The sequence below is a fragment of the Pecten maximus genome, chromosome 1 (assembly GCF_902652985.1).
Source record: "Pecten maximus chromosome 1, xPecMax1.1, whole genome shotgun sequence".
Classification (NCBI taxonomy): domain Eukaryota; kingdom Metazoa; phylum Mollusca; class Bivalvia; order Pectinida; family Pectinidae; genus Pecten; species Pecten maximus.
This window is the reverse complement of record NC_047015.1, coordinates 13931803-13955923: the sequence shown is the minus strand read 5'-3', so window position 1 is coordinate 13955923 and position 24121 is coordinate 13931803. Positions and strand designations below refer to the sequence as shown.

Genomic DNA, 24121 nt, shown 5'->3' with positions numbered 1-24121 from the left:
AGTTAATATGCTTTACCAATTGAGCTACCTGGTCGCCGGCGTTCATCCCAGTCTAGTTCCGCTATATACAGTATACATGTATGTCTAATATGAAGTTGGTTAATCTATGATTAAACTAAGTTTATAAAATAAACATCTGACTGAGACAAGGTCTAAAATCGGGGATTGTATTTTTTAACACAATAAAGTCGTTCTACACGTAACCATAATTAAATCCTTAGTCCATATCTATTCCGTTTATGTTTCCGTCTGTCCAGCCTTAAATAGTCACTGGCGCATTGTCAACTTGTCAACGTATTTTTTTCTCATTGACAGTCATTCACTGCTGTACATGCTCTAATGTATGCTATTTCACGAATGCTTTACTTCAAAAGGTATATCTAAATATATCATTTCCTAATTGATTACTAAACATTTCCATAATTTTAACCAGGGGCATTTGATATTGTGGACAAAGCAATCGGTAAACTCGTTCCTGAGAACTTAAACATGGTGGACCCGATGACTTATGCCAGTTTTGCTAAAGAATACGACGTTATGAATCCCATCAATGGTACTCTGACAAGCGAGGAAGAGGACGAGCGACAAGAGCGGATACAAAAGGCGTACATTGATAAGCTGAACATGCAGAAAGATATCAATACAAGACTCGAGTCCGGCCAGGTAATGTAGTATTGTGTATGATATTATTACTGGTAATTATATATTATGTGATGATATATAGCGTGTCTTCTGTTATAAAATTGATGATAGGATTCTGTTTTTTGAATAGAATATTATCATAATAGTATATCATTCTTTAATGCATGCATCATCTTTTTCAACATACTGTGTCTTACGATATATATAAATGATGTACAACAGCACCCCCTGATTTTACCATCACCTAAGAGAAATCTAAACAGTAATTCAACGCATTAAAATGCGATGAATAGAAAGTATCGCTGTGATTGGTCAATACTAAAACTGAAATCTTCGCTGCAGTGATGATGTAAATTCAATTATCTTTCATTCCATACCTCAGCCATTTTGTGTCACTAATTCTATTACATTGATTATTGTAGGTCAATATTTCCGCATATAACATGATGGAAACTTTGAAAAAGGCACTCGATATAATTGGTAATACCATGCTATATGGCGAACCGGAAAATGTTATCGAGAGAAGTAATGTAGTAATGACATTGGAGAAAACTACTTTACAAAGTCTGGTCAACCAAACAAATAATAAGACAGCTTTTCGTATGGATTTCAGCAATGTCACCAACAACGTGAATTCATCAGAGGAATTACATATTAAGGTAAAAGGGTCATCATTTACATAGCCCTAATGAATATTCAAGTTTCTTTTTTTATCTGATTTTATCGTTGTTAACAAAGTACGTAAGTTGGATAGTGGAGGGAATCCATCATTACCAAAAATACAAATTAAGCTAAAATGATATACACATGATTGTAGTAAAGGTGCTTAAGCTTCTTAGCATTTATTATTGACAGAGAAGAAGGAACAATATGCACGCATATTTTGTAATGATGACAGTAATTTGGGTAATTTAATAAATGGTACCTGTTTGTACGCCTTTCTCTTCTGTTAATGGTTTTACGCTGATGTTTAATGTTACAACTTTGGTTTATTTTAAGACGGCTGTTTTCAACAAGATACCCCAGTATCACGGTGAAGGAGCAAACAAACTCACATCAAAAGGAATTATGGTTGATATCAAATATCAGAACAACTCTCGGGCAAATATAAGCTTGGATATGCAGATATCTAATGAAGGTGTTGCTTTTTCCCAGAAATATCAGCCGCTTTACTACAAGGATGACCCAGACCAAATGCTGTATTTCTTTTTTAATGTACATAGTGAAAATGATGCAGTGATATTTTATATTCTACCTGAAAATTTTAATCCATTCGACTATTCCTCCTATGGATTGTATGACGTATTTGTTCGGTTTAATAATTTGCCATCAACTTCAATGTTTGACTGGACCTATAGCATGACAATTAGAGATTGGATTAATGATAAATACGGCTTCAAAGTATTCGTTCCGGAAAACATGCTCAGCGCTGGGAAGGTCTACTTAGCATTGAAGCCTATTGATGGTAAGTTGTTTAAACAAGAAGCTTTTGTATTGCAGAAAGGTAATAAGTCACAACCGTACTTAATGTCGCGTAGTGGTTTTGACATTTCATTCTATCGTCATTTTTTAACAGCAGACCATATTTACTTTCTTACATTTATATGTGTGAACACTCATCACTTTCTGTTGATGTATAATGAAGAACAACCCGTTACATATAAACCATAATTTTAAAAAGCCAAGCAAACGGAATTGTGTGCAGGGGGGTAACAACCCTTAGTACTATTTGTTTGAACGTGTGCCAAGTCTGTGTAGAAATTGATATGAGTATTTAGCGTTAGGCTGTGATATGGTAACGACAATATTGGATCTTGGATACATTATCATTACAGGAATCCTAATCTTGGATACATAATCATTTAGGTGCCTTTGTTATCTGTTTTAACGTTTTTACAGCCCCACCACCTCCCGAAGTAAGTAACAGGCTCCGTAAAAGGCGAGCAGCTGATGTAAATTCAACGTCGACTAATCACACCTCAATAGATAATGCGACACACGCGTTCGAACCTGCTGACGTCAATTTCACCATGGTGATCGTAACAACTGGCTGCCGCACTTGGGACGAAGATAAACAATTGTGGACTTCCTCAGGCTGTTTAGTAAGGGTTTTTTTCTTATTTTGGGGTGTTTTTTTTTAATTTAATTAATCAACATTTGAAACTTATCTGACAAATTATTCCCGCATTTGATTCTGTATAGGAATATTGCATGATTGCTGTACAAACGGAATTTATCACGTGTGTATTGTTCAAATTATAGGATAAATACATACATGTCTTCTGCAATGCTATGTTCTGTACAGTTTTTATCATGTTATAATAATCAAACGAATTTCGTTACAATTTCTTGCGAGACGTGTCACTCGAAAAAGGAGCTCTAAAAGGAAAACGATATATACAATGGATTGTTTCAAAGCGTTAGTATGAAGTAAATATCATTTAATAACCCTTACAATCGTAAGAAGGTTGTTTTGCAATCAAATGATCAAATTATCACAATATGAATTTATATGTTTTATTTCTTTTAGTTTAACAGTATATATTTACAATATTAAGGTACTTCCTTTTTCTACCCTGAACGAGACTTTCTGTCGCTGTCCGGGAGCCACCGGGAATATGTTTGCAACCACATTCGCCAACAGCATAAACTTTCGGACGGTTTGGTCGAAATTCGATGCCAGTAACGCTGCAGTGTATGGTACGCTGACAGGACTGCTCATTGTGTATATATTTGCTTGCATATGGGCAAGAAAGAAGGACAGACGAGACAATGAAACGGTAAATGTAGTTCGTTTTTTGTTTATAAATACTTGCAGTCATGCGCGTACGTCTCTCCTGTTTCACAGCCGACATGACACTTGATCATAATTCGTAGCAGCGTGTTATTGTTTTTATTTACCCCACTTTCAAATCCTCCAATTGTTCATTTGTGACCCCTCACAACCTCTGGCCTTTGACCGCGGACTATTTTTACTACTCTGATTTATTCCTTTTTGTCGTCTGTCTTCGGAAAATCAGTATGGACACTTTTTTGGATTTTTGCATAACTTGGTGAGAGGGTGGCCTTATTTAGTCGTACGAAACATAATTTGATGATGGTAACATAGACGACGCAAGGCAGCGATATATTGCATTGATCATAGCGAGCCAAAACTGACACCCAACCTCCCCCGTGATTATCGATATGCAGTGAACCCCGATAGCCACGAATGAATTATCAAAAATTATCCCTGATACAGTAGTCCTAGTAGCTAGGACGGTGTCTTTCGGTACGGATAATGTACCAACAGAAGACAACAACAACAAATGCACATTTTCTTATCTTTCCACTTATCTTTATTATTAATATTTATCCCAAACACAAAATGTAAAAATCTATTTAGGAATATTTGTCTGTAAACCAAGAGATGTCGTGTAAACATACTGAGAAACGTGAACTACACATATTGCTCAGACAGTTCGGTATCCGAAATATTAGTTAAAATGCTTGTCTTTTGAATTAATAAATCTGACGATGAACATTTAACATCACAAAAACCAGTAAAAGTATACCTACGAAACCAAGGAATTGACCGATGATTGAATCGGACAATACTTAGTCTACTATTCAGCGGTAACTTTTGACTTCGCGATGACGGTATCGCTTTTAGCTCATCTGCCCGAAGGGCAGGTGAGCTTATGTCGTGGTGCGGCGTCCGTCGTCCGTCCGTCTGTCCGTCCGGCGTCAACTTTTTCATTTAAACGACTTATTCTCAATAACCAAGAGGCCCAGGGACTTGATATTGTAGAATGCTGGGGTGAAGGGCTATCAAGTTTGTTCAAATAAATGATCTGACCTTCATTCAAGGTCATATGGGTCAAAAAGGCTTTAATCTTTAAACGACTTCTTCTCAATAACCAAGAGGCCCAGGGACTTTATATTTGGCATGTAGCATGCTGGGATTAAGGACTACCAAGTTTGTTCAAATAAATGACCTTGACCTTCATTCAAGGTCACATGGGTCAAAGAGGCTATAATTTTCAAACGACTTCTTCTCAATAACCAAGAGGCCCAGGGACTTTATATTGGGCCTGTAGCATGCTGAGATGAAGGGCTACCAAGTCTGTTCAAATAAATGACCTTGACCTTCATTCAAGGTCACATGGGTCAAATAGGCTATAATCTTCAAACGACTTCTCAATAACCAACAGACCCAGCGACTTGATATTGGGCCTGTAGCATGCTGGGTTAAAGGGCTACCAAGTTTGTTCAAATAAATGACATTGACCTCCATTCAAAGTCACATTGGTCAAATAGGCTATAATCTTCAAACGACTTCTTCTCAATAACCAAGATGCCCAGGGACTTGATATTGGGCCTGTAGCATGCTGAGATGAAGGGCAACCAAGTCTGTTCAAATAAATGACCTTGACCTTCATTCAAGGTCACATGGATCAAATAGTCTATAATCTTCAAACACCTTCTTCTCAATAACCAAGAGGCCCAGGGACTTTATATTGGGCGTGTAGCATGCTGGGGTAAAGGGCTACCAAGTTTGTTGAAATAAATGACCTTGACCTTCATTCAAGGTCACATGGGTCAAATAGGCTATAATTTTCAAACGACTTCTTCTGAAACACCAAGAGGCTCAGGTACTTAAGGTTGGGCCTGTTTGTAGCAGACTGGTGTGTAGGGCTACCAAGTTTGTTCAAATGAATGACATTGACCTACATTCAAGGTCACAGGGGTGAAATGTTTTTAAATCTTGCGATACCCAAGAGTCACCAAGACCTGATATTAGGCCAATAGTATTCTGGAATGAAGGACTAGAAAATTTATTGACATGAATAAACCTAGCTTACTCTGATGATTGAATAAATTGGTTATCAGAATAGTATCTGTAGAAATGACCTCAATCAACTGCAAATTTGCTGTAGAGCCAGGTGAGCGATACAGGCCCATATGTTTGAGTTGAGTCATTTAAACACTATAAATATTAATATTAATAAAACACACAGATACAAGAATCGTCATACTTATATTTCGTTTTGTAAAATTATATCATTTACAAATATAGTAAAGGATATATGAGACGTGCCTCTAACATAGATAATACGCTTTCTTTTATTACGAACTATATTTTGTCGCGTAGCGATTCGGTTCACATAATTTAGTTGTTACGTTGGGAGAATTTGAACTCGACAAGTTACATTTGTTAGAAAGAAGGTTCCCCGACTCGTGACGATCTTTTTATAATTTTATCCAACTCTCGTTAGTAGCTTTTCTAAAAATTTCGAAAATTATCTCACTCGAGTTAGATGAAAATGATAAACATCCTACACTCGTCGGGGAACCTCAATATACCTGCGTTAGACTGAACTTTCTTTGGTTCTTGGCACAGTGGAAAACCATGTTCCTTTGCGACAGTGACAGTAGTGACAAACACTTTTATCTGCTGACCATCCACACGGCTATGAAGCGAGGTGCAGGAACCAGCTCCAATGTTAATTTTGTCGTTGGGAGTGATGACAAGGATTCAGGTGTCAGAATCCTGAGCAACGGAGATAAAATCGTAAGTACCATTCGTTCTTGGCAGCGATGACAAGGATTCAGTTGTCAGAATCCGGATTAACGAAAATAAAATCCTAAGTGTTATTCTTTGATGGCAGCGATGCAAAGGACTAACGCGTCGGAACTCCAAAGTAAGAGGTACGACTGATTTAGGTGTTGCAATTTCAGAATTGTTCACCGATTTTGGGGTGAGATGAGGGGATCTCAACCCGAGGGGGGAGATTGTTAAATTCCCAAACACGAGGCTTGCCGAGTGTTTGGGAACTTAACAATCTCTTCCCGAGGGTTGAGATCCCCCTATCTCATCCCAAAAAGGGGTGAATGATTATTTTTCTCTTATAATGTTTTCCAATCGTAGTGTGAACCAAATCCAAACGTATATAAACAACAACACGTGGACGGCAGATGACTGTTGTGATAAGGCTGGCAGCGATGACAAGGATTCAGTTGTCAGAATCCGGATTAACGAAAATAAAATCCTAAGTGTTATTCTTTGATGGCAGCGATGCTAAGGACTAACGCGTCGGAACTCCAAAGTAAGAGGTACGACTGATTTAGGTGTTGCAATTTCAGAATCGTTCACCGATTTTGGGGTGAGATGAGGGTTGAGATCCCCCTATCTCATCCCAAAAAGGGGTGAATGATTATTTTTCTCTTATAATGTTTTCCAATCGTAGTGTGAACCAAATCCAAACGTATATAAACAACAACACGTGGACGGCAGATGACTGTTGTGATAAGGCTGCAGCAGACGCTTTACACCTTACGAATTTGATTTCATACAAAATATAATTCCGATAAGCGTGTCAAAAAGAACACTAAACACTCAGTTAAGTCTTATAATTAATACTTATTCTAATTTCCTTTGTGAATAATACTGATATTAACACTCAAACGTTCCGGGTCAGGTCATATTGACGTCACCCTTTCGAGAACAAGAGCACGTTCAAAGAACACGTGTAGCTTGTCTATTCCCTAGGGTGAGATAAGAAAATCTCACCCCGGTAAAACTGCGGATATCTCTGTCCAGGGAAAGAGAAAAAATAGTTATCACCATTTCTTTATGGAGGACTACAACATGAAACGTGTCAATGTAATTAAAACTTCCATTTCATTCATTGTTATTAAGAGAGCAGGCACAGAGGCTTATTGTGTTATTTGAAGTAAGGATCGGGAAAAACGAAAAGAAAAATGCATGCATCGAGTTTTCTAAATGTTGTAGTTTAATAGGACGAGAACGTTTTGTTGTAGTTTAATGATTATATAGAAGAACGTGATGGGACTTGTTTGACTCCTTGAAATGCAAACACGCAACGAATATACACGAAAACAGGGCTCGGTTATCTAGAAACGTAGAACTACTGTTATATAAAATACTATCTTAGAACATGATAATTATCATATGTAATAATTGAATGTTTGTATAAATACATTCTGTAAAGGTATAGTGATATAAACATAGTACATATATTACCAGGGATAAATGTTTATAGCAATATATACATAGTATATATATAATCCGGGTTAAATGTTTATAGAAATATATACTTAGTACATGTATTACCAGGGATAGATGTTTATAGACATATATACATAGTACATATATGACCAGGGATAAATGTTAATAGAAATATATACATAGTACATATAGTACCAGGGATAATTGCTTATAGCAATATATACATAGTACATAAAATGACAGGGATAAAAATTCCTTATGAAAAAAATAAAGGTAAGAATCAAAGATAGTAAGCTCCTCATTGATAACCGTATAGTAAGGTCAGCAGTTATACTCTCATTTTACACATTTCAGGGTTTCCCTACTGGTAGTGTACGGACGTTTGTACTGGGAACATTTGAATCTCTTGGTAACTTACAATATCTTAGGATCTGGCATGACAACTCTGGAAAAGGGAACAGCGCCTCATGGAACCTCCATAAAGTTACAATTGACGATCTTCACATCAATAAACGGTAAAATATAATGACTTTTTTTAAATCTACTGGCATCAATAGAAAAGAAAGCATTAATCATGCCTGCATCGTACAGCTCTGCCAACTTTTTATCTTTTAATCCTCTTTATGATTGCACTCGCATATCACTGAGATGAATTTGATTGATGGTTCATAGAATAAAAAATATATATTTTAAAGAAAATGCATTTTGTGGAGGTGCAGGGGCTTTGGAGCATATTTAATCTAACATATCGTAAATAGTCGTAATATCTCCTCTACATTATTGCTGTGACTTTTCTATTTAACCTTGATGAATTTGATGTGTCATTGCCATAATCCGTGAGGAAATCTAACTTTCAATACTTTAATTATTTGTCGACAAAATGTTAATTTAATGCAGGCATTGTGATTTCTTCATCCAGATATGTTTTCCTTTGTGATAACTGGTTATCTGCTGACCATGAAGACGGACAGACTGTAAGAACAATTCCTGTTTGTAATGATCAAAAACTGAGTGAATTTAACGTGCTGTTTCCTGAATACGTAAGACATGGTATGACTGAGGACCATCTGTGGTTATCCGCATTTATGCGTCAAGAAAGAAGCAGTTTTAGTCGCCTCCAGAGAGTATCATGCATTCTGATGCTGTTACTTTTAACCATGATAACAAATGCCATGTTCTTCAAGTCGGAGTCAGAGGAGGCTAGTCAAGTGGCGCACGTATCTGTGGGTATGATGAAGTTTTCATTGTCTACGGTATACATATCTATATTTGGAATTCTCATCACAACTGGTCCAGTTATACTTGTGACATTACTGTTCACATATTCAAAACAGAAGCGACAGCAACGTCGAAAGACCAAGAATAAATATCTGGCGGAGAAGCAGCAGAGAGATGTCGATGACCAGATACTTTACTCCAAGGATCAAATGCCTCTTCCGTCGTTCGTTAAAATCCTAGCCTGGGTCATTATCGCTTTAGCTGTGATAACGTCTGCGTTCTTCTTGCTGCTCTTCAGCATGGACTGGGGTCCGAGTAAATCGCAGGAGTGGTTGACGTCCTTTTTATTTTCTTCCGCGACTTCTTTTGTCTTTGTCGATCCCATGAAGGTAAGCAGTATAAAAGTATCTAATTAAATTTCAATATTCAATCAGATGCAATTAGACTAAGTAGTAGTTTAAATATGCTCCATATAAAAAAACCAGCTGTTTAAGCGTTGTATGGGATATAACTGTCCGTCAGATTTTTTTTGTACTAGGTCAAAAACTTGTTCTATATTACATATTTACACTTATAGGAAAGTAGTACTAACAAAGTACTAATGCATGAATTGCTAAAGTTTCATGTCAACAAAACAGGTTAAAAAATGAAACATGTAAACAGCAAACTAAAGCTTAGAACAGTGACGAGTATGGGGGGGACTGACGATTATGTATTTCATCCTTCATCAGAATTCTTGTAATTGATTCTATGTCATCAGGATTCCTGTAATTATACCCCCGAAACGAAGTTAGGGGGTATACTGGAATCAGGTTGTCTGTCCGTCCGTCCGTCTGTAGACACATTTTGTCCGGACAACTTCTCCTAAACAGATGGGCGGATTCCAATGAAACTTTACACATATATTAATGATCATGTGTAGATGTGTATGCCACTTTCTTTTTCTCAAAATTATGGTTGCTATGGCAACTGGTCACTATAAACAGGTTTTCAGAGAAGAATCATAACTTTAAGTTTGTCCGGACAACTCCTCCTAAACGGAAGGGCCGATTTCAATGAAACTTCACACAAATATAGAGGACCATGTGTAGATGTGCATGCCACTTTCTTTCTTTTTTACAAAATTATAGTTGCTATGGCAACTGGTCACTATAAACAGGTTTTCCGATAAGAACCATAACTTTAAGTTTGTCCGGACAACTCCTCCTAAACCGAATGACCGATTTCAATGAAACTTCACACACATATAGAGGACCATGTGTAGATGTGCATGCCATTTTTTTTCTCAAAAGTATGGTTGCAATGGCAACTGGTCACTATATTACTGGGTTATCTTAGTAACAGTTCCAATTCACCATTGACTCATGCAGATTGCGGGGTATTAGTCAGCCATCCTGGTGACAGTTCTAGTTAATACTTTATATGTCACCTGTAATTTATATCGCTAATTTCAACATCTTTATGGTTGACCCATATATATATATATATAAACATGTGATACATAATCGAAATCTATTTTGCCCTCAGAATTCCTGCAATTTGTATCTATTCTGTCATCAGGATTGCTGAAATATTGTATTTATTTTGTCATTAGGATTGCTGTAATTGGTATCTATTTTGTCATCACGGTTCCTGTAATCGTATCTATATATTATTGAAATGTGCTTAATTTGTACTTATTTTGCAACAAACATAATTTTCTATCTACCAAGTTATTTGTTTTTATTCAGTTTTTGATAATTTTGACCTCGAACACATCTCGAAGTATGTATCATAAACAATGTTTTTTTAAGTATTCACTGGCGCATATATGTGATAATTTGCACTTTTTTTCCCCTAAAATCGAGATGGTGATGGTCATTGATTCTAACTTATATAGATGCATGCAATGTGTTAGTGCTGCGGCATATTGATTTTATAATTAACATATCTGCTGTTAATGAAGAATTGTTTTGCACATTATAGGTCTTACTTTTGGCGATGGTGCCAATAGTTATATGCCGGAAACCATTTCATACCAAAGCTCCAACAATGGATTTACAGAAAGTTCGCGAAGTGGCAATGACAATGAATGGTAGTACTATTCGTGACCTTATATGTGAGTACATTTGTTTCTTGTGACATATTTCTTTTAATCAGCTTGTTTTATTCAAAATGATTATATGAAACAATATGCTAATATGCTGATTGAATTATGTATACTGCATATGTATATATTGGAGAGAAACTGTATTCAATAAAAGGATTAGTAAGATGATGAATTTGTATGTCCCTACATGGATAATCTCCCATCATATATCATATTATATCTCTGCAATGATTATCTAACACCATATATCACATTGTATATATCCTGCATGGATTATCTCTCACAATATATCACATTGTATATATTCCTTTATGGATCATCTCCCATCATATGACACATTGTATATATCCCTACATGGATTATCTCTCACAATGTATCACATTGTATGTATTCCTACATGGATCATCTCCAATCATATGACACATTATATATATCCCTACATGGATCATCTCCCACCATATGACACATTGTATATATCCCTACATGGATCATCTCCCATCATAAGACAGATTGTATATATCCCTGCCATGATTATCTCTCACCATATATCACATTGTATATATCCCTACATGGATCATCTCCCATCATAAGACAGATTGTATATATCCCTGCAATGATCATTTCCCACCATATGACACATTGTATATATCCCTACATGGATCATCTCCCATCATATATCACATTGTATATATCCCTACATGGATTATCTCCCATCATAAGACAGATTGTATATATCCCTGCAATGATCATCTCCCACTATATATCACATTGTATATATCCCTGCATGGATGATCTCTTACTATATATCACATTGTATATATCCCAACATGGAATATCTCCCATCATAAGACAGATTGTATATATCCCTGCAATGATCATCTCCCACTATATATCACAATGTATATATCCATACATGGATTATCTCCCACCATATGACACATTATATATATCCCTACATGGATCATCTCCAACCATGACACTTTGTATATATTTCCCTTAATGGATTATCTCCCGTATCATGTAACAGGGAAAGCAACATTAGCAAACGAAATGTATCCAAATTTCAATATGTCTAGCTAATATCTAATCTCATCAAAGCATCTTGCAAAAACTTATCTGTTCCTGTGAAATTAAAATGATGCTAACAATATCATACTGTAAGCAGGTAGGCTTTTCCCTATACATATCCTTATGTATCCGAACCCATTTCGACAATGAATTAACAATTGTGAGGGAGAGTTGAACCACCCACCTCGGATCCTCACCTGAGATTATGCTCTAATCGCCTGAGCGATCGCAATCCTCCCCACATGAATTTACTTGTATCTTGGCGTTTGTTTTACTTGTGTTTACTTTGCTTCCTGTGCTTTATTTGTACTTAATATAATAATATAATTTTAAGATAAACATTTTGTCCATGGTTAGTACCACATTAATAACATTTAATTTATATATTTATACATTGATTTACAAAACCCTCAGTAATGAAGCAGAATACGACCATCTATAATGTGCTTAAAATATATGGGTTTTTTTAGAAAAAAATGCCTGTGGGGGCAATTATTGCATTTAAATTTATAAATATTTTAGATATGTTGTGTAATGCTTAAAAAGAAATTCTTCAATTTTGTGACTTCCGCTTTCCTATGAGGATGGTCGGTACACCTGTGTCTACCTGAGCTGTCAGTGATGTGATATTAAGTACATGTGGTGATTTAGAATAACACTCTCGCCATCCTTTTCCCTCTAATTGTCACTTAAAATCTTTTGAAGTCGGCTAATCTGTCTAACAAGTCTAAATCTATCCAACCCTCTTAGTGAACACCATTCAAGTCTAACAAACCCTCCTCACAGTGAACACTATTCATGTCTAACAAACCCTCCTCACAGTGAACACTATTCATGTCTAACAAACCCTCCTCACAGTGAACACCATTCAAGTCTAACAAACCCTCCTCTCAGTGAACACCATTCCAATCTAACAAACCCTCCTCTCAGTGAACACCATTCAAGTCTAACAAACCCTCCTCACAGTGAACACCATTCATGTCTAACAAACCCTCCTCACAGTGAACACCATTCATGTCTAACAAACCCTCCTCTCAGTGAACACCATTCAAGTCTAACAAACCCTCCTCACAGTGAACACCATTCCAATCTAACAAACCCTCCTGACAGTGAACACCATTCATGTCTAACAAACCCTCCTCTCAGTGAACACCATTCAAGTCTAACAAACCCTCCTCACAGTGAACACCATTCCAATCTAACAAACCCTCCTCTCAGTGAACACCATTCATGTCTAACAAACCCTCCTCTCAATGAACACCATTCAAGTCTAACAAACCCTCCTCACAGTGAACACCATTCAAGTCTAACAAACCCTCCTCTCAGTGAACACCATTCCAATCTAACAAACCCTCCTCACAGTGAACACCATTCCAATCTAACAAACCCTCCTCACAGTGAACACTATTCCAATCTAACAAACCCTCCTCTCAGTGAACACCATTCCAATCTAACAAACCCTCCTCTCAGTGAACACCATTCCAATCTAACAAACCCTCCTCACAGTGAACACCATTCCAATCTAACAAACCCTCCTCTCAGTGAACACCATTCCAATCTAACAAACCCTCCTCACAGTGAACACCATTCCAATCTAACAAACCCTCCTCACAGTGAACACCATTCCAATCTAACAAACCCTCCTCACAGTGAACACTATTCCAATCTAACAAACCCTCCTCTCAGTGAACACCATTCCAATCTAACAAACCCTCCTCTCAGTGAACACCATTCCAATCTAACAAACCCTCCTCACAGTGAACACCATTCCAATCTAACAAACCCTCCTCACAGTGAACACCATTCCAATCTAACAAACCCTCCTCACAGTGAACACCATTCCAATCTAACAAACCCTCCTCACAGTGAAGACCATTCCAATCTAACAAACCCTCCTCACAGTGAAGACCATTCAAGTCTAACAAACCCTCCTCACAGTGAACACCATTCCAATCTAACAAACCCTCCTCACAGTGAAGACCATTCCAATCTAACAAACCCTCCTCTCAGTGAACACCATTCAAGTCTAACAAACCCTCCTCTCAGTGAACACCATTCAAGTCTAACAAACCCTCCTCACAGTGAACACCATTCAAGTCTAACAAACCCTCCTCACAGTGAACACCATTCAAGTCTAACAAACCCTCCTCACAGTGAACACCATTCCAATCTAACAAACCCTCCTCACAGTAAACACTATTCCAATCTAACAAACCCTCCTCTCAGTGAACACCATTCCAATCTAACAAACCCTCCTCTCAGTGAACACCATTCCAATCTAACAAACCCTCCTCACAGTGAACACCATTCCAATCTAACAAACCCTCCTCTCAGTGAACACCATTCCAATCTAACAAACCCTCCTCACAGTGAACACCATTCCAATCTAACAAACCCTCCTCACAGTGAACACCATTCCAATCTAACAAACCCTCCTCACAGTGAACACTATTCCAATCTAACAAACCCTCCTCTCAGTGAACACCATTCCAATCTAACAAACCCTCCTCTCAGTGAACACCATTCCAATCTAACAAACCCTCCTCACAGTGAACACCATTCCAATCTAACAAACCCTCCTCTCAGTGAACACCATTCCAATCTAACAAACCCTCCTCACAGTGAACACCATTCCAATCTAACAAACCCTCCTCACAGTGAACACCATTCCAATCTAACAAACCCTCCTCACAGTGAACACCATTCCAATCTAACAAACCCTCCTCTCAGTGAACACCATTCCAATCTAACAAACCCTCCTCACAGTGAACACCATTCCAATCTAACAAACCCTCCTCATAGTGAACACTATTCAAGTCTAACAAACCCTCCTCTCAGTGAACACCATTCAAGTCTAACAAACCCTCCTCTCAGTGAACACCATTCAAGTCTAACAAACCCTCCTCACAGTGAACACCATTCATGTCTAACAAACCCTCCTCTCAGTGAACAACATTCATGTCTAACAAACCCTCCTCACAGTGAACACCATTCCAATCTAACAAACCCTCCTCTCAGTGAAGACCATTCCAATCTAACAAACCCTCCTCACAGTGAACACCATTCAAGTCTAACAAACCCTCCTCACAGTGAACACCATTCCAATCTAACAAACCCTCCTCACAGTGAACACCATTCAAGTCTAACAAACCCTCCTCACAGTGAACACCATTCCAATCTAACAAACCCTCCTCTCAGTGAACACCATTCCAATCTAACAAACCCTCCTCTCAGTGAACACTATTCAAGTCTAACAAACCCTCCTCTCAGTGAACACCATTCAAGTCTAACAAACCCTCCTCTCAGTGAATACCATTCCAATCTAACAAACCCTCCTCACAGTGAACACCATTCAAGTCTAACAAACCCTCCTCACAGTGAACACCATTCAAGTCTAACAAACCCTCCTCACAGTGAACACCATTCAAGTCTAACAAACCCTCCTCACAGTGAACACTATTCAAGTCTAACAAACCCTCCTCACAGTGAACACCATTCCAATCTACAAACCCTCCTCTCAGTTGAAGACCATTCCAATCTAACAAACCCTCCTCACAGTGAAACCATTCCAATCTAACAAAACCCTCCTCACAGTGAACACCATTCAAGTCTAACAAAACCCTCCTCTCAGTGAACACCATTCAAGTCTAACAAACCCTCCTCACAGTGAACACCATTCAAGTCTAACAAACCCTCCTCTCAGTGAACACCATTCAAGTCTAACAAACCCTCCTCTCAGTGAACACCATTCAAGTCTAACAAACCCTCCTCTCAGTGAAGACCATTCCAATCTAACAAACCCTCCTCTCAGTGAAGACCATTCCAATCTAACAAACCCTCCTCTCAGTGAAGACCATTCCAATCTAACAAACCCTCCTCACAGTGAAAAACCATTCATGTCTAACAAACCCTCTTCTCAGTGAATACCATTTCACTCTAAGAAACCCTCATCTTAGTGATTACCATTCTAGTCTAACCTTCCCTCTTGGTGAACACCATTCAAGTCTTACCAAGGCCCCTCTGACTAAGCACCATACAGTCTTACCACGCCTTTTCTTAATGAACATCATATCAGTTTAACCAACCCTCTTAATGAACACCGTATCAATTTAACCAAGCCTCTTAGTGAGCATCATTCCTGTTTTTTCCAGCTTTTCTTTCAATTTTCAAACCATTGTCTTACTTGGTCCTGCTCGAGTGTCTTTCAGGGAAATTGGGTTTTTTATTCTTAAAAACAACTCATTTCTTCTTTATCTGGGAAAAAAATAGTTCGCCTCTCTGCGGGTAAATCCAATATATAAGACTTATTTAAACCTTTAAAATCTTATACCTTGATAAGTAGACACAACTGCTAAATCCATGAAAGTTAAGAAAAAGCAGATATGTATAAATATGCATTAGTTTATGCGGATAGTCGAAGATTTTGTTGTTTTTTGTTGTTGTTTTTTTTTTAGATTTCCGTTCGTCCATTTTATCAGACAACACTCCCATTGATAACGATGTGATTAGGAGAGTGCGTCTGCAGCATGAAAATGAAAGGAAAGCTCTTCAGGCATTTCTGGAGATTATATTTTATATAATCTTCTCCTATGTTGTGTTCAGTATTACCTACATAGACAGGGATATGCGTTCATATCAGTTAAAAAAACACCTTCTCAATATGATGGACCCTCCTAAAATTGGATTTCGACAGGTAATAGCGATTGAGGGTGTAATGATAAATGCCTTGTACATGTACTTATCTTTGTTGTTACTGAGATTAAGTGTCTCTCTTGTTGCTATATATCTTTCCCAAGATGTTCACTTCCTCTCCTTATCCACTGATATTGTTCTTATCCTTATAACAGTACAAAATTACATTCAAAACAATGCACTTCAGATTTTCCATGTAATTGAATTCAAACTGAGCTGCTTTACGCTCAGAGCAAATTGCCATCGGCGATATAATACTGATAATGCAAAAGGCGGTATTATTCAGTCAAACAGCAAAGATCATTATCGAATAACCCATACCTATTGCTTATATACAAAATGGAATGCATATAATATATCCTTTTACCAATTCGTTCTCTTATCATCACTTGTTTTACATAGTGTTATGAATATTTTCTACATTGTACCTTAGATACGTGATGCCCAGGGATTTGTGAAGTGGTTAAATGATACCTTCTACCTACACTATTTTCCTGTTTCTTACTATAACGATGAACCTATGGGGACACTGGATCGTTTTAACATCGACGATCTCGTTAATACCAAAATAGGACCCCCTCGTCTACGTCTCGTCCGAATGACCAGAGGTTGTATATATACCGTTTTTTTACTGAAAATGGAATCATAATTATTAAACTCCTTCTTAGCCTACATCTCAATACTACCAAATTGATGATCACGCTAAGTAACTGTATATGGAATTGTCTAATATGTTTAGTTTGTGTACAGATCAATAATACTATCATAAGAAGATATGTGAAAATTTGTTATATACAAAAGTTTATTCACATTCATAGTTGCCAAATGTTTCAAAGTATTGGAAAAAATAGGTCGCTTAATAATACCTACTCAATGCCAAGCAAAACGTATATTTTTTGTTTTTGTCATTTTTTTAAAATTCATCAATTTGCTTAGTTTTAAAAATTACTCTTTTCAATGTACCGAAAGTTTAAATTAAAAACAGTAGATTTTGCGTTTCTTTTTTTTCTTCTAAGTGATAAAACGGCGCGAAATCTACATTCTATAAATATTGATTATAGTATGAATATTGAAACTTGCCATAAAAAATACGGGTTACTATTTTTATAGGTAAGTGCCGGAAATTGGTGAAAAAACGAGACTGTGTTCCTGGCTACAACATGTATGAAGAAGACGAGCAATCCTATTGTGTTGGTTGGAACGACAACACGTCCACAAATTGTGACAGTGCCTACTTGTATTCTGCGGATGCGTGGCGCTACCAACGGTCCGAGGACATCTGGGGCACACCTATAACAGGCGATTATGAAACATATGGAGGGGGAGGTTACATCCTAAAACTTGAGAATGGTCTGGACAGTTCTAGATACATTGGAGAGGAATTGGTAGCATACCAATGGATCAACCGGGAAACAAGAGCGGTATTCTTAGAATTCACTCTTTACAATGCGAACACAAACTTGTTCGTGTACATGGTATTCCTAGCGGAGTTCACGGAAAACGGTGGGTTACTTACATGGGTAGATATCTATCCGTTCCGACCCTATCAACATGCTGGGGCTCTAGGCGTATATGCATTAATTTGCTATATCATCTACATAATTGCAATGTTGTTTGGTACAATCAAGTTGATCTTGAAATTGCGCAAAGATGGCTGCCAGTGTCTACGTGTTTCTTGGAACTTGGTTGACGTTTTGTGTGTGCTAATGAGCTTTATAGCCGTATCAGTTTGGATCTTAAGGTTTGTCTACACAAAACAGGCAATGAACTTGTACTACAATGACAAAAAAGCCTTCATCAATTTTAACCACGTAGTCATATGGGATATGATATTTAATATTATATCATCAATGCTGGTTTTCATCTCCAACATTCGATTGCTCCGCCTTCTTGGGTATAACAAGAAAATGTCAGAACTTGCCAGTGTCATAACAAACGCCGCTACAGACTTATTTGGTTTTGGAATAATATTCAGTATTGCTTTCCTAGCGTGGGCGATGTTTGGGTTCCTCGTTTTTGGTTCCCAAATGAATGACTACAGAAGTGTCTTTACTGCGATGGGAAGTCTTTGTAACTCACTCATAGGAAAAAACAAACTTGACATTATGGTTCAAGCTTCCCCTACCTTGGCTAAACTGTTTTACTTCTCCTATGTTCTGTTTGTTATGATGATCCTCATGACCATATTTGCTGTGATTTTAAACCAGAGTATAACTGATGTCAGAAGTGATACAGCGAGAAATCCAGATACTTTCGGGATCGTTGACCTGTTGACCAACTCTGTGTATGCCATACTCGGGATATCGAGAAAGAAGCGCCAATGTCAAACGTCCCAAACAAACACATTTAATAGTAAGTGGATTTATTTTGTTACTGAACGCACTTGGGCATTTTATATCGGTGTAATAAAACATTAAACGAATGTACTTGAAGGTGACATATGTAGGAAGTTTCTAATTTGTACCGACTTAACTCGGGGAAATATTCGTGTTGTTGATGAACCAGCGGCTTAATACATAACCCCTGTATAATATAGCCATAAACACAAAGTAGCGCACAGGTCTTTTTCTGCTGTATCGCCATTCCATAACTCTTTGAACATCTTAAATTATAAGATTTTAAGTACAATATATTAGGTAAATTAGTAACTTCATAAGAAGCAAGCATTTAAATCCTCGTATTAGTAATAGTATCTCAAATATTATAAGATTTTAAGTACACTATATTATGTAAATTAGTAACTTCATAAGGAGCAAGCATTTATATCCTCGTTTTAGTAATAGTATCTCAAATATTATAAGATTTTAAGTACAATATATTAAGTAAATTAGTAACTTCATAAAAAGCAGGCATTTAAATCCTCGTTTTAGTTATAGGATCTCAAATATATTTTCATGCCTAAAATACAGTGACATATAATCAAATCACTTCACATATTTATATATAACTCTTCTATCAAATATAACGTCGTAACCATTCAGTTAATATGACCTTATGCTGCTATTATATTATACGCTGATGGTAATGAGAATTGTTCGTCTTATATTTACATTTTATTTATTTTTTACATTACCAAGACTATCATTATCATGTCATAATTAATTTATTACTTACTTTGTAAGGCTGGCTTCCCGGCAGTGTTAATCCTCAGCTTGATACTACCAACATTGTAAGGACTATGAGGGATATCTTCGGAGATGGTTGGTTGAGCAAGGTTTGTAATACGTTTTTGCTACATAATCGAGTTACTGCAAAAATGCAATTTGAATTTCTTTAGCATACATGTAGCAACGTTATCAGAAATTACTGTGTATGTTTTTTTTCTAATTGCAAATCCCTGTTATTTTACAACGTTTCCGCGATTGTCACCGGATTTTTATATAAAATATTGGTATACCAATAAACTATTACTGTTTTGCTAGGCGACAGTCGACATAAACCCATCAGAAGAGCAGACGGATCAGCAAATGGATATCAATGTGTCGTCATCGCTTGAGGCGCGACCACAAGACAACGCAATGTTCCGCGAGTTCATGCCAGAGCTGTTCAGCATACCTATCACAATAACAGAGGAATTCACAAACAAAGAAAGCAGAGATAAACGAACGTATTTATCATACACGTAATGGTTTGATGCTAACGTTACCATTAATGAACATTATTTCTACATATAATTCACCTTAAGGAAACGTTACCATGAGTTACATTCAAATAGCTTTGTTTTGCTCTGCATTTACATTCTTTAATTGTTAAAATATAGTATAGATAGTGTCTCAAGACGTGAATAACACGTGTATTCATTTTTTCATACAGTGTACTTTTAAACATCTTTAATTCTGCAAAAGTACATCTATCTATTTCATGTTGCTGCCTCCAGAATTAAGTAATATATCTTTCATGATTTTTGTATCCTTTTCACAATTTCATAATTTATAATTAGAAATGTATCAATCTATTTCTAAGCTACTTAAAGTGTTGCTGATTCATTAGATTTAAAATTAATCCAGTCAAAATATACTTAGTACTTAATACTAAGTATGAATGTGACTAGACTTTGGTATATCACAACCAGTATTGGAGAGGAACACTGCTTATGATATATCAAAGGCTGTTCACAAAAATATATTGCTGCTTAGATAAGTTCCTATTGATGTTCATTAATTAAATGTTGAAAAAAGTGAAAATTATATCTTAGCATAAGCACATTTTAAATTTTATAACCAACGGCTGGAAAACTATCTTTATTCATTACTGGAATCTTACCTGCCAAAGTACTGTATTATCTACTGGAATGTTACTTACTAAAAACACTGCATTATCTCCTTGAATGTTACTTACCAAAGTACTGTATTATCTACTGGAATGTTACTTACTAAAAATACTGCATTATCTCCTTGAATGTTACTTACCAAAGAACTGTATTATCTACTGGAATATTACTTACTAAAAACACTGCATTATCTCCTTGAATGTTACTTACCAAAGTACTGTATTATCTACTGGAATGTTACTTACTAAAAATACTGCATTATCTCCTTGAATGTTACTTACCAAAGAACTACATTATCTCCTTGAATGTTACTTACCAAAGAACTGTATTATCTACTGGAATATTACTTACTAAAAACACTGCATTATCTCCTTGAATGTTACTTACCAAAGAACTACATTATCTCCTTGAATGCTACTTACCAAAGAACTGTATTATCTACTGGAATGTTACTTACTAAAAATACTGCATTATCTCCTTGAATGTTACTTACCAAAGAACTACATTATCTCCTTGAATGTTACTTACTAAAAATACTGCATTATCTACTGGAATATTACTTACTAAAAACACTGCATTATCTCCTTGAATGTTACTTACCAAAGAACTTAATTATATACTTGAATGTTACTTACTAAAAAGCTTCATTATCTCCTTGAATGTTACTTACTAATAAAAACTACATTATCTCCTTGAATGTTACTTACCAAAGTACTGTATTATCTACTGGAATGTTACTTACCAAAGAACTACATTACCTACTGGAATGTAACTTACTAAACAAACTACATTATCTCCTTGAATGTCACTTACCAAAGAACTACATTATCTTCTGGAATGGTACTTACTAAAGAGCTACATTATCTTGAAAAAATGTAACTAGAAATTATGTTAAGTTATGGACTCCAATATTAGGTTATTAATTCATTATGTTTTGTGGAATTAGTTTTCATATATCATGCTTCTGCTGTGGCAATATTGCCTCTCGATATTGAATTAAATATTTTGCTGGAAATCTATTTTATTCTTTAAAATATACAATTGTAATACAGTATATTTTTTTTATTTTTAAGATATCATTTGTTGATTGTTTCATCATCTTGTTCAGAATCATCTGTGAAAGCTCTCACTTTTTGTTGAAGAAAGAGGTGCACATAATTACGCACTGGTTTGTTGATATTGTTTGTGTAACTTTTAAAAATCTTCCTAGTACTAGACATTTTAAGCCATGTTTATTCATTGAATATATATAGTGTGATTTTATTAAATAACATACATAAGCATTTTATATTTGTTCTGCCTGTTTGTAAATATACAGGTTAATATTAAATTAATGTCATGAGATGTGGTACAAAATGTATGTGTCAAATGTCAAATGAACTAATGGTACCTGTATAAACGGTCATTTGACACTATGATACATGAATAAATTACCATATGACGTAATGTTACATGTATTAATTGTCATATGACCTTATAGTACATGTATAAAATGCTATATGACATTATGGTACATGTATAAAATGCTATATGACATTATGGTACATGTATAAAATGTGATATGACCTAACGGTACATGTAACACAATATCATATGACACAATGACACATATATAAAATGTTATATGACATTTTGGTACATGTATATATGTATGACATCATATGAGACAATGACACATATATAAAATGTGATATGACATTTTGGTACATATATAAAATGTGATATGACATTTTGGTACATGTATAAAATGTGATATGACATTTTGGTACATATATAAAATGTGATATGACATTTTGGTACATGTGTAAAATGTGATATGACATTTTGGTACATGTGTAAAATGTGATATGACATTTTGGTACATATATAAAATGTGATATGACATTTTGGTACATATATAAAATGCGATATGACATTTACCTAACAGTACATACGGTTATTTACCTAACAGTACATACGGTTATTTACCTAACAGTACATACGGTTATTTACCTGACGGTACCTACGGTTATTTACCTGAGAGTGCATACGGTTATTTACCTGAGAGTGCATACGGTTATTTACCTGACAGTACATACAGTTATTTACCTGAGAGTGCATACGGTTATTTACCTGACAGTACATACAGTTATTTACCTGATAGTACATACGGCTATTTACCTGACAGTACATACAGTTATTTACCTGAGAGTGCATACGGTTATTTACCTGACAGTACATACGGTTATTTACCTGACAGTACATACAGTTATTTACCTGATAGTACATACGGTTATTTACCTGACAGTACATACGGTTATTTATCTGACAGTACATACGGTTATTTATCTTATAGAACACACGGTTATTTACCTGACAGAATATACGAATTTGAAATAGGCTAATTACATACACCTGACCTACTTTCGAACCGCCGATAGCTGTAGAAAATTGATACAACTTCAAGTACAACAAGTAATGTCAAGTATAATTTAGTTCCTCTTTGTTAATTAGTGTTCCATTTTGAAATAATTCCTTTGATATGGAAACAAGGGTTGTTTTGTGCTCGTGCAATATTAAAACCTTATTCTACTAAGCTACATATAATGTAAATCAATTTGGTTACATTCGTTAACGATGCGTCACCGCTATTGTTGAGTGTGTACAATCCATATGAAACTCTACATTTGATAAAGAGGATAATGTAGGTTGGTATTTGGACAGGATGTCAGTTTCATCAATAATAGGCTCCCTCAATTATTCTGACGTGGTTATTGTCAATGACAGAAAGCTATAATGATTTTTAATTCTCAGTCGTTTTTACATAATAGTAGTCACATAACGTTGTCTGTTTTTCAGATAAAACAGAGTCACGTGATGATCACTCTCTGACGTATAAGTGATTGGTAGGTTTTTACCTTCTCTGCAATTTTCGCCCGACCTTATGTATTTAGTCGTATCATTCCGTTTCCACTGTACCATAACATCCATACGCGCTCTCGATTAAATTATAGCGAGTTAGAGTAACACCGGCGTCTATCTGTCTCTCCTAGGAGAAAAAAAAACGGTCACAGCAACCTTACTCTAAGGATAGCATACACACTGTCAATCACGCATACCATATAATCACATATGAGAAGATTGCCTTTGC

General features: G+C 36.1%; 1 protein-coding gene across 1 annotated transcript; it reads left to right on the top strand.

Annotated features, from left to right (window-relative positions):
* Positions 1-1081: 1081 nt before the first annotated feature.
* On the top strand, positions 1082-22277 carry LOC117325646 (polycystic kidney disease protein 1-like 2). The gene is made up of 13 exons (XM_033882038.1): positions 1082-1301; positions 1642-2107; positions 2542-2744; positions 3201-3422; positions 6026-6196; positions 8009-8169; positions 8574-9261; positions 10838-10970; positions 16484-16722; positions 17155-17329; positions 17832-19073; positions 19844-19935; positions 20144-22277. The coding sequence occupies exons 1-13, from the start codon at positions 1086-1088 to the stop codon at positions 20345-20347; spliced, it is 4212 nt and encodes a 1403-aa protein (XP_033737929.1). The 5' UTR covers positions 1082-1085; the 3' UTR covers positions 20348-22277.
* The last annotated feature ends 1844 nt before the right edge of the window (positions 22278-24121 follow it).